Source organism: Malania oleifera, chromosome 7 (assembly GCF_029873635.1).
Source record: "Malania oleifera isolate guangnan ecotype guangnan chromosome 7, ASM2987363v1, whole genome shotgun sequence".
Lineage (NCBI taxonomy): Eukaryota > Viridiplantae > Streptophyta > Magnoliopsida > Santalales > Ximeniaceae > Malania > Malania oleifera.
In genome coordinates, this window is record NC_080423.1 from 5,266,570 (window position 1) to 5,285,116 (window position 18,547).

Below are 18,547 nucleotides of genomic sequence, written 5' to 3' on the forward strand. Positions count from 1 at the left end.
TGCTTGTATCTTTCAAAACACAAATAGGTTTCAAACCATTTGAGAGCACTTAAAAGTTCAAATCCTCTCTCTCTCTCTCTCTCTCTCTAAAAATTTCCAAAAAAGAAAAACAAGGCATTTACAGTTACCCAGAAGGTCCAAAACATCCATTGTCTTATTCTGCATAGCCTAGCTGATAGCAATTATTCAAATGAGCTTGACCATACAGAGGTATGGTGGCATCCTGACTAAAGCCGAATGCTTCATGGTGAGATGCATCGAGGAAGGTCCTGACTAGCTTTGCCTTGGGCATTAGGTCGGTAGTTTTGGGGTTTCTTTAATTTAAATTAAATTGATATTTATTTTGGATGGTGGCTCCGTTATCAAGATTCAAGAACTCCAGATCTATTCTGATACAACATTCTAGTTAATTAATTTCTGCATAATAATATATATGTGTGTGTGAAGGAAAAAATTGAAAAGGAAGAAAACAAAGTAGGGGAATGTAAGAACAGGGGATGTGGGGAAGATGACTACTGGAGGTGATGGTGCCGCCATCTCCTTCTCTTCTCAATTACTCTTGAAGTGAAGCCTCTTCACCGACCTCTGCATCACAATCCCATTGTCTTGATAACTCCTCCCCATCTCTCCTTCCTCGATTTTCTCCTTTTCAAATTTGATAGTCCTTGGTTTGCTGATTTGATCGGACGGCCTGCAGCCCTTCCTCACGGCCTTCTTGTGTAGGAACCACCTAACCAAGAGAAGAATATGAGATCCCACTCGATGCTAACCATCCCACATCGGTTGGAAATGGGAATAAAACAACTTTCCTCACCTTATATATTCTAGTTGGATCCTCCTTTCAGCATGTATCATGAGCTGGGCTATATATTCGTAGCCTTAGCCCAGTAAGAATTAGAAATCGGCTGTTGCCTGGGATGCAGGCCAACTTGGGCTCAGCCACTCAAGAAATGGTTTTTTGGCTTGATAATTCAAAATTTTATAAAACCAAAAATAACCGAACCGAACCGAAAAATTAACGGTTTGGTTTCTTCATAAACCGACGGTATTCGGTCCGGTTTCAGTTCAATAGTTTTAAAAATCGAGGAGTTCGATTCGGTTGACGGTTTTGTCAATAATCGAATCGGACCAAACCGTGTACACCCCTACTCCACCTAGAATGGGCTAAGGCTTCCGAAATAGATTTAGGAAGGGTAGTAGCTGATAGAGTAGTAACAAAACAAAAATAGGAGGGTGATAAGGAGTCATAAGAAACATAGTTGGAAATGGGGTGTTGAGTACATGTGCATTTTCCTTTTGGAATAGCAATAGGAGGATCAACATCATGGGAAGTATGATCATCACATGAGGAAACCAAAGGGGTGGTAGTAGAGGCTAAAGGGAACTCTCCTCTTTGGAGCCGTGATCATGAATACACCTATAAATTAGGATGACCAAGACGATGAAAAGGACTCGAACAACATGGAGACTCAGATGATTGGTTGGGCAGGGATAGAAATGTAGAATCTGGAAGATTAGGCAAAGGAAGAGACTCGTTCAGCTTAGAAGCGCTCAGTGACTGGGTGTAGTAAGGTGTAAACTCAAAGAAGGTAACATTAGTAGAAACAAAGAAGCGATGCAGCACAAGAATATAACAACGATATCCATTTTGAGTATATGAGTCGCCTAGAAAGACACATTTTATAGCACGAGGAACCAACTTATCCACCCCAAGAGTTGGCCAAATATACAAGAAGGAATAGAAAATAAAGGTGAATTAGGAAAGAGAATGGAGTAGGGAATTTTGCCACTAAGAATAGAGGATGGCATTCTGTTGATCAGATAACAAGCAGTAAGTACAACATCACTCCAAAACACTTTAGGTACATGCATTTGATAAAGTAAGGTGCGAGTGATTTCAAGAAGATGTCTATTTTTCTGCTCTGCAATGCCATTTTGTTGAGGAGTGTGGGCACAAGATATTGATGAACAATACCAAGTCATATAAGTAGTGAATTGTGCCCTGAAAAACTTTTTAGCATTATCACTTTGAAGTATAAGAATTGGCAAACCAAATTGAGTCTATTTCAAAAAAAAAAAAGGCACAAAAATTCATGAAATAACTCAAAATGATCTTTTATGAAATATAACCAAGTCATTCTTAAATAATTATCCAAAAAGGTTACAAAGTACCGAAAACTCAACTTGGACACTATCAAATATTTTGTGATTGGCCGAATGAATTGGCCTTGAGTTCTGTATATTTAAATATATGCTAATTGTACGAAATAATGAATTGAAATATAGGGAAATAAATGTGGGCTGAAGTAAGGAAAGAAATTTTTTGCTTTGCTGTTTGCTGTTCCGTTGACAGCCCCCCCCCCCTCTCAAATTGATGCGGGTTGATCAACAAGCATCAATTTGCTACTTAGGAAGCAATGTCAATGACGAGTGAGGTTCTTGGTGAAGATATTCGCAATTTGTAATTCAGTGGAAATGTGTGGAAGAGTGATAACACGAGCTTCAAATGCTTCACAGATAAAGTGACAATCGACTTCAATATGCTTCGTGCGCTCATGATGGACAGTATTGGCTGTGATTTGGATAGCACTCGTATTATCGGAATCTAGAGGTGTAGGATTGGTCTCAGAAATCTAGCTCGACAAGCAAGCCTCGAAGCCAAATAATTTCATAACAAGCAAGAGACATCGCTTGATATTCAGATTCCGTCGATGACTTAGAAACTTTGTCTTGCTTCTTACTCTTCCAAGAGATCAATGGATCACCTAAGAACACACACACCAACCAGTGATGGAGCGACGTGTATCCGCTCAACCAACCCAATCAGCATCGCTATAAGCAACAAGGCGAGTAGAATTGCTTGCAGGGAAGAATAAACAATGGGCAGAGGTGCCTTGAACATAGCGTATGATCCTACGGACAGTAGCCAAATGAAAATGACGAGGAGTCTGAAGAAACTGGCTGACTTGCTGTACAGCAAAAGAAATGTCTGGTCTAGTAATGGTGAGATAGACAAGACTACCCACAAACTTTTGGTATAAACTGGGATCAACAAGTAAGTCACCCTCCTCTTTGCGAAGCTTGACATTTAATTCCATGGGAGTATCAACAGAAGTACCTTTATGAAGGCCAGCTGCGGCCACCAAGTCACTAGCATACTTATGTTGATTGAGTGAAATACCTGAGGGAATACGATTCACCTAAAGACCAAGAAAATATGTGAGAGACCCAAGATCTTTCATATGAAAGGACTTTGAGAGATGAGTCTTGAGTTGAGCAAGTAAAGTAGAATCGGAACCAGTAATCACAATATCATCAACATAAACCAAAAGAACAACAATACCCATGTCTGATTTCCGAAGAAACAATGACGTGTCATACTTGTTCTGCTTGAATGAAAATTGTAATAAAGTGGTGCGGAATTTATCAAACCAGGCCCTCGAAGCTTGTTTGAGACCATAAAGAGAATGACGAAGCTCACACACATGTGAAGTCAGAGAGGGAAACAAGCTTGGGGGTGGCTTCATATAAATACACTCTTTAAGATCCCCGTGAAGAAAAGCATTCTTGACATCCATCTGATGTAGTGGCCACTCACTGGAAGTAGCAATAGCCAGAATCGTATGAAGAGTAGTCATCTTAGCCACAGGAGCAAAGGTCTCTTCATAATTGACACCATATTCCTGATTATTCCCAAGTGCAACAAGGTGAGCCTTGTAACGATCCAGACTTCCATCAGATCAGACCTTGACTGAGTAAACCCATTTACAACCCGGAGGAACAATAAACCCATTTACAACCCGGAGGAACAATGGTGGGAGGACAAGGCTCAATGTCCCAGGTGTGATTGGCCTCTAGAGCGGCAATTTCTTCCTGCACAGCTTGTCGCCAACAATCATGCTTGGCAATGTGCGAGTAGGAAGCGGGAATTTCTAAATTGGACAATGCAGTAGTAAGAGCTGAAATAGTGTTTCTAGAACTTGAAGAGGGAAACCCATACCTGTTCGAGGGTACAGACGCTCGAGAAGAGCGACGTACCAAAGGCTCTGGAGGTGCTGCAACTGACTGAATTTGGAGCGTGGTAGGATTAGATATCGAATGAGCTATCGGAAGAGACTGTGGGCGGGGGTGCCGCGTATACACAATACCTGGTTTAAAACGAGAACTGATTGGATGAGGATCCGAGAATTGCTCCTCAAAGGAGGAGAGAATCACAGTAGGAGAGGGGGTTACATAGGACATAGGAAATAAATGTTGATTTTCAAAGAAAATAACATTCCTAGAAATGCGTGTACGATGTAATGAAGAATCATAGCAAACAAATCCCTTTTGACACACATTGTATCCCAAGAATGCACATCGAACATATTGAGCAAATAAATTATGTCCCTCATGAGGAGGTAAATGAACAAAACATACACAACCAAAGGTACGGAGATTATCGCAACTAGGTTGCTTAGCAAATAAACGGAAATAGGGAGACTCCATGAGTAGGACTTGAGAAGGTAAACGATTAATCAAGTAAGTAACAATTTTCAGAGCCTAAACCCAGAACAAGGATGGAACAGAGGATTCCAGCAAGAGAGTACGGACCACATCTAGGAGATGACAATTTTCCATTCGGCTACTCCATTTTATTAGGGAGTAGTCGAATATGAATGTTGATGAATAATGCCTTTAGAAGCCAAAAATGCCTGAAACTCAGTAGACACATATTCACCACCAGAATCTGTGTGCAATGCCTTAATAGAAGCAAAAAATTGATTGTCAACATACGCTAAAAACTCAGTGAAAGTACGAAAAACCTCAAATTTAGAGTGAAGAAAGTAGAACCAAGTAAATCTGCTATGATCATCAATGAAAGTCACATAGCATTTAAAATTTTCATGTGAACTAATCAGGGAAGGTTCCCAAACATCACTATGGATAAGCTCAAAACACTGAGAAGCTTTACTAGCATGCAAAGGGAAGGGAAGAATTTTGCTTTTACCAAGTTTGCAAGAGGCACACTCAAGAGATAAAGAAGAACGTTCTTTATTACCAAGTAAACCAGAGTTCAATACATGAGATAAGATATGAGTATTGGGATGGCCTAAACGACGATGCCACACCATACTAAGATCTGAAACATTATTATAAGCAAAAGACTTAATAGAAGAAATTGGAGAACGTGCTGCAGAAGGCAAAAGTAGTGGAAAAAAGTGCCCTATTTAAGTTCCCTTCACGATTGGCTCCCCTGTTACCTGGTCCTACACAACACAACCATTACTAGAAAAATTAATAGCACAATTGTTATCAACTAATTGACCAATAGAAATAAGATTCGTGGAAAGCCGAGGAGCAAGAAACACATTAGTGAACTTAGAAGAGGCATCTCCGACAGCAGCTATTGACAAAGAACTGCCATTGACAGTCTGAATAGCAGATTGACCAGCGTAGGGCCGAACATGACACAAGGTAGTGGGATTATTCGTCATGCGACTAGAGGCACCCGAGTCCACATACTAGAGAATAGTAGAATTGTTACGTTGGAGCCACATTGTTGATAATGTCGAAATTAGCATCTGTTGTACCATTTTGGGTGTGCAGTAATTTGCTGGAGGAGGTGCAGGAATAGAGAAGTCACCTAAAGAAGAGCTAGGGGCCACAAAAGTCACTGTGGGGGGTACACTAATAGAAGTTTGGAATGCCTTGGCCTGACAATTTTGCAAGCAGATACAACATTCTTTTATAATGCGACCCTTCTTCTTGCAATAAAAGCAGAATTTCTTGGAACAATTAGCAGCAATGTCCAAATTCTTTGCAGAAAAAACACTGCAAAGTGCTAGAATGCGTAGGCGGTCCTTGTCGTTGAGCAGCATAAGCCATAGGGATAGACCTGGAACTACCATGAGATTGGGCCAGAGTAACTTGAGTACTAAACCGTTGTTCTTCACGAAGTAACTCACCAAAACAAACATCCAGTGAAGGAACAGGAGAGCGATTTAGCAGAGATGGGTGAACAGATTCATACTTGGGGCAGAGTTTCATAAGAAACTGATCACGACGACTAGTCTCATGAAGACGTTGAATAATGGGAAGAAAAGCAACAGGAGCATCCGCAGTAACCATATCAGAATATTCATTCCAAAGAGTCAGAAACCCCGAATAATAGTCTTGGATGGAACGATTGTCATGTTGAAACATAGCAATTGCATGCTCTAACTGAAAAAAACGGGCACCATTATCTTGATGATATGTTGTTTTGAAATTAGTCCACATGGATTAAGCAGTGCGATAAGGTCGCAAGTTGGTGACAATATGTGACTCAACCGAGCCAAGAAGCCAAGACATAATCCGAGCATCAAGCACAGCCCATGAAGGGCAAGCTGCAAACTCCTTGGATTTATCAGGATTGGGTGTACAATTCATGTCATCATATGACCCCAAAGATTTTTTCCCTTCAGGAAAAGTTCAAACTGAAAAGCCCTTGTAGAATAATTGTTGCCCGTAAACTTGGCACACACAGGGGCGGAGTCCATGCTAAATAATGGAGAAAATCAAGAGGCCAAAAAAAAAAAAAAACCAGACTGTGCCAAAAGAAACAGACCACTAGAAAATCTAAATAAACAATGCAGGTACAAAGAAAAAAAAAAAAAAGCCAAGAACAACCTCCCTGCACTAAAAAATTAAATCTTGAACGAAAAAACTGCACTAAAAATTAAATCTTGAACCAAAAACCTGCTGTGCCAAGAAGATAAGTGCCAGAAACAGCAACAGAAAGCTGTTGCCAGAAACCTGCTGTGCCTGCTTGCCGAAAGTCACAAACAGCAACAAGAAACTGTTGCCTGCTTGCCGAGAATCACAAGGACATAAACTGGAGGAATCAATGGCAACCCAAAAACCTGCTGTGCTGACAGCCACACAGCCACAGAAGTACCGAAAGAATAGAGAAAAATTCCAGAAGAGAAAACAAAACCACAACAGCCATGAAACTGAGAAGACAAAAAATCGAAGGAAAAAAAAACCTAGCAGTCGGCTGGCTCTGATACCATGTCAAATATTTTGTGAATGGCCGAATGAATTGGCCTTGAGTTCTATATATTATATATAGAATTTACAAGAATGCTATACATGGAAAGTAAATAAGGCCTAGCATGATTCTAGCCCTATACAAGTGAACTATAATTTGTCAAGCCTTGTACATGTAAACTAAATATATGCTAACTGTACAAAATAATGAATCAAAATATAAGGAAAAAAATGTGGGCTGAAGTAAGGAAAGAAATCTTTTGCTTTGCTGTTTGCTGTTCCGTTGATAGACACGACCCTACTAGGACCCCATACATCTTAATGAACAAACATAAAAGGGCTTGCAGCCCATTTATTGACTCGGGAAGCAAAAGAAACACAAAGGTGTTTTCGCAACTGACAAGACTCATAATCGAGACTAGACACGAAACTCAAACTAGGAAGAAGACATTTTAACTTTTCCAAAGACGGATGACCTAGGCGACAATGAATTTGAAAAGGTGTGGCAGCAGCAGTGCAGGCAGTAGAAGGAGATAGCAGCTCAAAGTGATAGAGTCCACCAACTTCATGCCCACCACCAATCGTCTTCCTCATCTTCAAATCCTGAGTAACCACAAAATAAGGGAAGAATGTCATTGAACAATTCATGGATTTAGTAATTTTTCTAACAAACATAAGGTTGAAAGGAAATTTGGGAATATATAAATCTGAAGGAAGAAAAATAGATGAAGTGGGATTTACAGTCCCAATTCCCTTGACTGCAGTAGTAGATCCATTAGCAAGAGTAACACAAGGTAAATTTGCATGATATTGAAGAGTGGAGAAAAATCTAGGTATACTTGTGATATGATCAGTTGCAGCGGAGTCTATGACCCAAACACTAGGACAAGAAGTACTAGATGACAGACATACTTTGTGATATCTGTTTGGGCAAGAGATGCAATGGGAAGAGAAACTTGTATGTTGCTGGAACTTTGAATACTCATCCTTTGACATAGATATAGTACGTTGCCCCCCACTGCACGCCAAAGGTGAGGAGTCGGTGGTGGCTGCATTGTTAACACGTGAAGTTCTGCTGTGAAGATCCCAACACTGCTCAATGGTATGATTATTTCGCCCACAATGAGTGCACTTGCAAGGAGTACCTATACCTCGTCCGCCTTTACCACTACTACCACTCGAATCACTGTGATAACTTTTGCAGTTATTTGGTAGAGAACTAGAATCACCCTATGTAGTAAAGATTGTCTTCTCAAAGCCAGATGCAAGCGCAAGAGAATGTGTGCCAAAGGAAGCACGAAGGACATAAGAATAAACATTGGCAAATGATGGCAGCTTGACACTATTGAGTATCTGAGAGCGAACTGCCTCAAACTTAGGTCTCAAGCATGCTAGAACATGAAGAACTGTCATCTGCTCCCTCTGCTTCTGCATCTAACGAACGTTAGTAGTTATAGATTGCACAATGTTAAGCTCCTCATGAATATGCTTCATCTATCCAAAATAATATGCAATACTCCTATCTCCTTGTTGTAACTGAAAGTATTCCTGGGATAAATCATACATACGTGTAATGTTACAGGAGTATAGAAGTTTGACAAAATCCCAAATTTCCTTGCACATATCTAGATGCATACACATTGGTGCAATCTGGCTCCATCGAATTCCATAAAAGGGAAACAATCAAGGCATCTTCCTGAACCCAAACATCTTTTCTCTTCTCATCAGAAGAATCAGATTGGAGCAAGTGGTCAGATTTCCCTAATCCTGCTAAATCTAAACAGCTTTAGACCATTGAACATAGTTCTTTCCATCCAACTTATGAGTATTTATTTGTGGCAACAATGTAGGAATCAATTTTTTTGGGATTCATAGATTCCATCCCAACACTCACAAATCAGCAATCACACCAAAAACAAGAAGAACGACCAAAACTAATCGGGACAACCACAAACTATGCAAAGCACCAACACAAACTATGTGAAGCACCAACACAACAATAGACGAGGTGAACAACTCACCGACGGATATAGCACAATAGATATAGCACTGCCACAGCCGCATAACTGAACATACAAATGCTGCCACAACTCCAAAAGCCTCACAAAGAAGTCTTCACAAAGCAAGTGCATGGTCGAAAAAGGTTGAATTTTTGAGCAAAAGACTGGCCTAACAGCTTGATAATATAGCGTAAAGAAGGAATTAGAGCATGGCAAAGGAAAAAAGAAGAAAAAAGTGGCCAGAACTTCGCTCATGCGCTGGCGCGCGGGGTCGGCCCTTCCAGAATTTGGCTGGCGTGTGAGGGCATGTGGGGTGTCCTCCGACAATGGGGTTTTGTGGGGTTGGTCGTTGGGTGGGTCTGTTTATGGGCATATGGTTGGATTTATGAAATAATAAGGGATGGAGGTGGATTTGGAAAGAACAGCCGCGGGAATGGTGTTTTCCGGCGACCACTAAGGGGAATAAGGTTTGAGGATTAGCATGCCTAGCTAAAGCATGAATTGAAGAAGTAATAGATTCACCATTATCATCAGGTTCTGACCTTCTTAATATAAATCAACACAGTCATTCTCAACTTCTTCTAGCTCCTCCATTGGTTTTCAATCATCAAGAGTCATCCCTTTTTGCTATGGTGTCCCCTATGCCATTTCTTATCACAATGCTGGCACAAACACTTTGTCATTCGCTCTTTAAGTTCCTCTTGAGTCAATAATTTGGTAGGAAGATTTCAAGGAGCAAGGAGCAGGTGGTTTAATAGTGCTACTGGGGTTCTACTTGCTAATGGTTTTGTTAGAGCAAAGCCAATCTTCTCCCAACTTCTCTTCTTCTAACCTTGCAAAGGAAATTGCAGCGATTATATTCTGTAGCCAACATACTTTGACTTCTTGCCACAGGTAGGAGACCTTCAATAAAAGTAATGACGAGTTGGCTTTCTTTCCAATTAGTTATCGCGATAGACCCTCAAATTGTGTGTGGTATTCCAAGACAATGCTAGTTTGGCGTATTTTTCCAAGTTGTCCATCAATATTCTCATATTTAGTGGGCCCACATTGGACAAGTAATATAGAAATAAATTCTCCCCATAAAGCATTCCATAATGAGCTTCAAACCAATCATAGGACAAAAGCCCTCCAAACTAATAGCAGCAACTCAATTTTAGATGTTTCTGGAGTGCGATGAAAGCAGAAGTATTTTTCAGCCCTAGAAACCCAACTAGTGTGGTCATCACTGTCCCATTAAGGAAATTTCACCTTCATTCGAGAAGGACAATGATCTCGCTTTCCTTGGTGACCTCCTTTGCGCATGCATGACCGCTCCCTATGATTAGCTGAAGTAGAGACATCATCTTACCTAACTAGTAAGGTCATCATTGTCCTATTGAGGAAATTCCACTTTCATATGAGAAGGACAATGATCTTGCTCTAGTTGGTAACCTCCTTGCGCACATATGATTGCTCACTATAATTAGCTCCCTATGATTAGCTGACATAGAGGCATCATTTTTCTCTCTTTAAGGGAAGATGCACTCAGTAGTTTAGAGAGGGTTGCCTTGATTTCTTCAAATTGAGGCTTAAACATATTGCTAATCTCATCCTTTAGCCTACCTTCCATCTAGGACTTTGCTGAATTTTCTAATGGCCATTACGTATGAGTGAAGCTCAAGAATTCCAAGATCTTGATTTTGTCAAAGGGTTAATGCTATCCACAAGAATGCTGGCTTTGATTCCAGGTGGAAAGACCCTAGGGTTTTGTCATTTATTCATTGGGAAATTAGGAATGATAAGACCCTAGGGTTTTGTCGTAGGAATAACTGAGGAAATTGAAAGGGTGGAAAAGGAAAAGAGAAAATAGGGTTGATCACTTCGAGGGATTTGCCTCCAAATTAGCCAAAGGCTCTGAATTATGTTATTTCTTGAATAAAAAGACCATATAGGATTAAATATATAGGGTAGGGAACCCTACTTCTATTAGGAATGTAATAAATCCCAATCCAAGCCCTTAATGGACTCAATCCTAATTGATTTGCCAATCTGAACACATTAAATAGAAATCTCAATTGATTGGAGAATCCTAACACATTAAATAGAAATCCTAATTGATTTGGGAATCATAACATCAAATAGAAGTTCTAAGCTTACATTTGATTTGCGGAATGCCTATTCCTAGGAATAGGTTAGTTTTAGCAGGTTAGTTACAATTAGTTATATAAAAATCTGAACACATTAAATAGAAATCCCATTTGATTGGAGAATCCTAACACATTAAATAGAAATCCTAATTGATTTGGGAATCATAACATTAAATAGAAGTTCTAAGGTTACATTTGGTTTGCAGAATGCCTATTCCTAGGAATAGGTTAGTTTTAGTAGGTTAGTTACAATTAGTTATACAAAAATTATGTTATAACTATAAAGAAAATAACAATGTGAAGCATTTTATGAGTTTATAATAAGGAATAGACGAGGAATAACAATTCCCAAATTTCATCATGGCAATGTCTATTCCTTTCTTATTACATGTTGAATGAAAAAATTAAGAATATATAAGGAATAACTTTTCCCTTGATTCCCAAAATTTAAACTATATTCCATTTTATTCCAATGAATAGTTATTCCCACCGAACCAAATGAGCTGTAATTGATTTGGGAATCCTGACACATTAATTAAAAATCCTAATTGATTTGGGAATCTTAACAGTGGAGTTGCACAAACAATGCTCTAGAACTTCAAAGGTTCAGAACTTCAACAGGCAGCTGCAACCGCAGAACTGTAGTTATAATATGTACGAGGAATCACAAACATAAAAAGTTTCTCACTGCCAAAGTTGGCTTTGATCACACAGAACAAAGCAGAACATAACTAATAACAACGGGCAGTGAAACAGGAAGGCAGGCACTCAATAAACAACCTGGAAGCAGCTTGAAGCAGATGCAGGCATGACCAAGAGATCATTTACCCTCACAACATTATAAAAGTGTCATCACTTGACAATCAAACAAAGAAGCATCAGAACAGCAACAGCAGTCCACAAGAAGCATTGCGTGACTGTCTATAATAAGCAAACTACCATGAGCCACACAAGACCCACAAGAGTTGCTCAAAGTAGAGAAGAGGAGATGAAACCATGAACAAATCTCAAACCAGAGAAAAGATATCTATTTTAAGAGTTGACAAGGGAGAGAAAGGAAGAAAGGAAGAGAGGTGGCTGCAACTAAGTTAGATTTATCAGGGTTAGAGAAGTTATGGTTGTAGAGACCCTTTGGTTTGGTGCAGACCAAACCGTTGTCGACGGTTTGGTGGAGCTTAGGAAAACCATCGACGATTTTGAATTACCGAGGGCCAGTAAAGGTAAAACGGTGAAAAATGAATTGGTTAAAGACCAAACTGTTGACGGTTTTGTCCAGGGGCAGCAGCCTATAAAAGGGACTTAAACTCATTTTGTTTAAAAAATTTCTCTCTCTCCCCCTTCTCTTTCTAGGGCTGCAAAATCTCTCTCTCTCTCTCTCTCTCTCTCTCTCTCTCTCTCTCTTCAATTTCTCTCCAGGTCTTAGCCAAATTGAAGGATAAACGCCATTTTAGGATCCTAGCTTCAATCCAAAGCAGTTTAATCGGCGTGGATTCGTCGTTTGGGGATCGTAGACACCACTCCAGGGATAAGGTAAGGAGAATAGATTATGTTAGATATTTTTGAAATTTACCCGATTAAAATGAAGTCTATGATTACAGAATTGTTATATATGATTTTTCTGAATAATCAGGCATAGGAAAATGATAATTTGGTATATTATATATACGTGTATTTGGGAAAAACCAGGTATTTTGAGTTAAGTAAATCCTAGAAGATGATTATATGTTTATTTCTCAATAAAATATATTTTTCCTAGGCTGTTATTATATCATGAATTATCACTCAAAACGTGTGGCATTAGAATAATTATTATTGTATGATTAAACATGATGGTTTTTATATAGTAATGAAATGACAGTTCATACGGCTTATGCCGAGTTATGAAATGACAGTTTTATACAGAGATATAATATGATAAATTTTATACAGAATTGTGAACATGTCAGATTTTATACAGATTTATGAAAATGAGATCATGTTACAGTTTTATTATATGAATTGTATTATATGGTAGCAGAACCCTGATGGACTAGTTATGATTCAGAGTAAGGTACCGTAGCTAGTATTACATGCAGTGCAGCCACACTAAAAGGAAAGTGTAGGCGGACTATAGTCGATTGGCCCTTGAAGTGATGAATTGCAGGAGCAGGTTACCCACTGGGTCTGGACCAGGTTGGGTGGGCAATCATACTACAGACATAATAGTTTTGACTTAGCCTGGTAGGCCAGCCATGGCTAAGTCCAGCCTTTGGGCCGCACAACTCAATCAAGGGTAATTATACATGATGTTATATGATAGTTCCATCAGGGAAATTCTTTTATGTATATATATGTAGATTTATGGAAACATGATTATTTATTAAGTTAAAGTATGTTTGAGTAGAAAATATGTATTTAAAATTGTATAGGTGTGAGTTATGGTATATAAATGCCTTTTTTAGTTAAAGTTAAATTAATGGTTATGCTTTGCTTATGTAAAAACTCATTTGCCACACACTGATGATAATCCATTCTTTCTTACTGAGAAGTGTCTCACCTCAATAATTTCAACATTTCATGAAGTACGCCTAGAGAGCTCAGGGGCGGGATTAGTTAGTGTTGTGTAGGTAAGTTCTGGTGAGATACTGATATGTTTATGTAGATATGCTTTTGACTGTTTGGGATGTAAATAATCAGGATTTTGGAGGTATATGTATAATTATGGTGGTATTAGAACTCTGGTATAGTTATTGTGGTATTTATGTTTTTTGCTGCATGTTTGATAAGGAGTTATGGACAGGTGTTCTAGTACCCCACTTTGGGTACGGGTCGGTATAGTTATGGTATTAGAGATTATGTAAGGAGAATAGGACCCAGGGCCCTACTGGGTTCGGGTTGTTACAATGGTGCTTTGATACCATGTTGCAAATCTGAAGTAAATTGACGTTTCAATGAAGAAAATGCAACAGTTAGGGTTAGAAGGAGAAGAAAAGAAGAGATTAGAGGAAGAAGATCAGTCAGCCGCCAGAGCTTACATGCAACTCCAGGTCTGCCCTATTAATAGGACATTAGTCTTGCTTTGGGAGAAAATTACTTTTATTGCTTCATTTTGGGCCTTTCCTTGTTTGAGGGTTTGGAAGGCAGCATTGATGAAATTCTTTTTTATTTTTTTTCAGAGGATGCTTCATCCTCCTTACTCTGTAATTTTATTTTTTCTTTATTTAAAGAGTTTTCTGTTATTAAAAAAAAAAAAAACAAAAGAAAGTGCGCAAAAGGGCCTCCTAATTACTAAAATAACATATACATTTATAACACTAACCATTTATTGTAAGACGTACATTCAAGGAAACTAAACTTTTTAGACAAAAGAAATAGAAGTTGGAGCATTTTATTCTGTATAACAACTAACCTTGGCCTATTCTATCTATTTAACTCTCTTTTGTCCAACAAACACTTAAGATACAAAAAGAGAATCACCTTCACATAGAGGTTCATTCATACATACAAACCAATAATACAAGAGTTTCTTCTTCTAGTGCAAAAGAACAATCTTGAATTTGTGTTTTTTATCTTAAGAGAATAAAATAGCCATTTTCGTCAAGTTTCTTGAGTGATTTTTAAAGTTTTACAATCTTACATGAATGTGTGCTTCATGGAAGAGTTGTGAGGATCAGTTGCCACATAAGTCGACTTATTGTATTTCTCATCAAAATCATAAATCAACTCATGTCGAAGCTCATGAACAACTGAGCTACATATTCAACATGCTCACTTTTCACATCTATAATGTTTTGGTCTCACATCTCTCATGCATTATAAGTATGATATTTTATTGTGAGATTTATATTTGATTATTCGCTACTTTTCATGGTTTTAGATTGAGTGTTTGCATACAAGTTGTCTGATTGATTGTTTAACCATTTATCAGATCGAGTATCCATGAACTAGTTGTTTGATTGGTTGAATAATTGTTTGTGTGCTGAGAGTATGTGTAGTATTGTTAAATAGTGGAATAGTGAAGTGAGTTACTTAGGAGTGGACAAAGGTCACGTGAGAGTTGAGGCCATACCACTATAAATATTGGTGTCTTGTTTGTGATTCTTTGCTTGCTTTTAAAACCCAATAGGCTGATACTATATAGACCTTGATTTCTTTGATGGATAATATTATATCCAATGATAGAATTCATTTGTTATTAAAGCAAAAGACATTGACCTCCCCAAGGTCTAGCAAAAGACACGGACCCTCTTGAGGTTTGAAAATCCTGCAGTCCTCTCTTGAGGTCTCAAAGAATCAAAATCCCTTTGCCAAAAAGACACAAACCTCCCGTATATTTGGCAAAAAGATAAGCTTTTTGAGTAGTATAAGTGTCATGAGAGATCTATGAAAATTTTGAAACTTCAGGGGAGGTCCCTAGGATTTTCGCAACATTAGGGGAAGATGGTGTCTTTTCACCAACCTTAGGAGAGATCAGTGTCTTTTACCCTCATTATTAAGGTGTGCAAAACAAACCCTTTTTAAATTATAAAAATTTTAAGAGAGAGGTCTTCATTTTTTGATAAATGGATCATACAGATGAGTGAACATATTAAAATGAAATGGGTAAATGAGGGGACCTACGCTTAAGTGACCAGGGTCATAAATAGGTCAAACCATTTAAATAAATGGACCATAATGGGAAAATGGGTTACTAATAACCTAAGCCTATTGACCTGACTCCTGACCTATCAAAATCCATACCCACACATTTAACATGTATCATTTGTATCACGCTATGTTGTTTGTTTGCCTAAACATTATACTTATACAGTTATACTTCCCTTTTCCTTTATATAATTGTATGATAGATATAGTATCTGTTTTATAAAGTAGCATGTATGGTTAGAGGTTTAGAAGTGGAGAAAGGGGGTGGTGGTTTCTCATCACCAATTTGCTGATGGCACCATCTTCTTTCTAAATGATTAGAGTCTTTCTTTCAAGAGAATATTGGGTATTCTCCATATTTTCAAGAGCGTGTTTGAGCTTAAAATTAATATGGGGAAGAGTGGTTTAGCGACTTTGAATGTGCTAGTTGAGTGTGTTAGGAAGTGGGCTACCGAAGTGGGGTGTGGCATTTTGAATTCACCTTTGACTTACTTAGGAGCCCTTTGGGGGGTAACCTTAGAGCTGCAGATTTTAAAACTTGGTAGTGGAAAGGGTGACAAAGAGATTAGATGGCTGGAAGGGAGCCCTCTTCTCTTTTGGGAGTAGAATAACTTTGATCCAAGATTGTCTCGCTAGCATCTGTTGTCCTTCCTGTCTATTTTTAAGATTCTGATGGGGACTGCTAGTATGCTTGAAAAGATTATGAGAGACTTTTTATGGTCCGTTGAGGGGAGTCATAGGTACCATCTGGTGAGCTGGGATGAGGTTTGTAGATCTAAAAAAGAGGGGAGGTTGGTTCTTAGTAAGCTAGTGTCCAAAAACATCACCCTTTTAGCTAAATGACTATGGTGCTTCCCTTTAGAAGAATCGTCTTTTTGGCATAAACTAATAAGTTTGGGATGGATGAGAACGGGTGGGATACTAATGTTGATTTAAGATTTCTTTGGGGAGTCCATGGAGGGTCCATTTTTCAGATCTATCCTTCTTTCTCTCCTCACACTAAACTTGAGGCATAGAGGATTCTTATATTTGTTTTCAGAAAGACCCTGCTAGGAAATGCACCATTTTCTACTTCTTTCCTTCATCTCTTTCATCTAAGCTCTGAGCAAAACAAAGCCATTTCTTTTTTTGTTGGTGAATTCAGCAGTCCTTTGGTTTCTTGGAATCTCCAATTTAGGAGACCTCTCAACAATAGGGAGATGGTGGAATTGTCATCTTTGTTATCTTTATTGAATAGGAGAAACCTTTCTTTAGGGAGGGATGTTTGTTCTCGGTCTTTGGACCAGCCAGGTGTATATTCTTGCAAATCTTTTTTTTTTTTTTTAAAATTTTTAAGTCGTTCCAACTATTTTTTCCTGCTCTTTTCTACTATTTGGAAGGCTAAGGTTCCCCCTAAAATAAAGGCTTTCACTTGGTTGGTTGTGCTTAATAAGATAACTACTAATAACTTGTTGCAAATTAGGAGATCTTTGAAGGCTGTCTCTCCTGATGTACTTGTGCTTTGTTACAAGAACTTTGAGACAGCTTCTTATCTTCTTTTGTAATGTGACTTTGCTTGGAGGATGTGGAATATGCATTTTTCCGTTATGGGAGAGAGCTAGGTATGTTCTCCCTTAGTGGAAGACTTTTTTAGATATATCCTTCATAGGCTTAGGTTAAAGGAAGGATAGGGCAGCTTTATGGTAGCGTGGTTCTTTCATGGTATTATGGGAATTATCCGTTATGGATGGAAAGTAATACTTGGATATTTTCCGAGAAAAAGTTGAATCAAATATTGGCTTTGGAAAATTTTAATTTGGGAAAAATTTACTTGGCCTCACTGTGGTGTGTCAGTCATGGATTTTTAAGACTCCAGGAGCTTCAAAGAGATTGGAGGAGCATGCTGGCTTGATAATCTCTTCTCTTTTGGTTATTTTTGTGTTTATTTTTGAATTATCTCAGTTTGTATATCTCATTTTTCTCATGCAAATTCTTTATCTATTAATGAAATCTTCTTCTGTCATATATATATATATATATATTTATCTATTAATGAAATCTTCTTCTGTCATATATATATATATATATATATATATATATATGCGATGTTTGGGAGGTAAGTATAACATTTTCGTCATGATAATTCCATCTCCTTAAACAGCTACCCATTCCTGTTGAGAACAATGAGAATGGAAAAAGCAAAATTTCAAATCATGTGTGTATGCATGCTGTGGATAAGAGTTCTATGTTGTTCTAGCATTCACAATGAACAGCTGGCCTGAAATCCTCACCACTCCCAATTGTTTTTTTCATTTTCTGAAGTTAAAGAGGAATTTATTAAAAGCCAACCAGAGAAACGCTAAGAAGAATATACAAAGCTGACCATTAGTTAAAGAGGAATTTATTAAAAGCCAACCAGAGAAACGCTAAAAAGAATATACGAAGCTGACCATTCAATATATTAATCCTCCCTTTCCGAGATTCTCTCTGCAAATTAAAACCTAGAATACTCTTACGTAATGCATTCCCCCATTCTGCCCACGAAGCTCCCCCCACCCCGCAAGGCACAAAAGAAGACAGAAAAGCACAGAGAATTTCTTACAGCAGGCGGTTCAGAGCCATGGAAGAAGAGAAATTGAGATTTATCGAAGCCATTCCTCGAAGCTCAAGCTCCGGATCTGTGAAAGAAGGAGATCGTATTCTTAACTGCGCAGAAAAGAGTCAGCCCGGGAAATGGATAGGTCTGTTTGTATACATGCGCAGTTTGGGAAATAGGGAGAGAGCTTCTAACGTGGCGCGACGCTA

The 18,547-nt window shown here is 38.5% G+C and overlaps 1 protein-coding gene across 2 annotated transcripts in view; it reads right to left on the reverse strand.

Annotated features, from left to right (window-relative positions):
- The window catches only part of LOC131159568 (bifunctional riboflavin biosynthesis protein RIBA 1, chloroplastic-like), a 55,040-nt gene extending 36,539 nt beyond the window's left edge, over positions 1–18,501 (reverse strand). The window contains exon 1 of one of the 2 annotated variants that reach the window (XM_058114586.1): positions 18,345–18,501. In XM_058114586.1, coding sequence (XP_057970569.1) covers positions 18,345–18,397 — 53 coding nt within the window. In that variant the 5' untranslated portion in view covers positions 18,398–18,501. The remainder of the gene's footprint in view (positions 1–18,344) is intronic. The other variant, XM_058114587.1, reaches the window with a different exon arrangement.
- Positions 18,502–18,547: the final 46 nt, after the last annotated feature.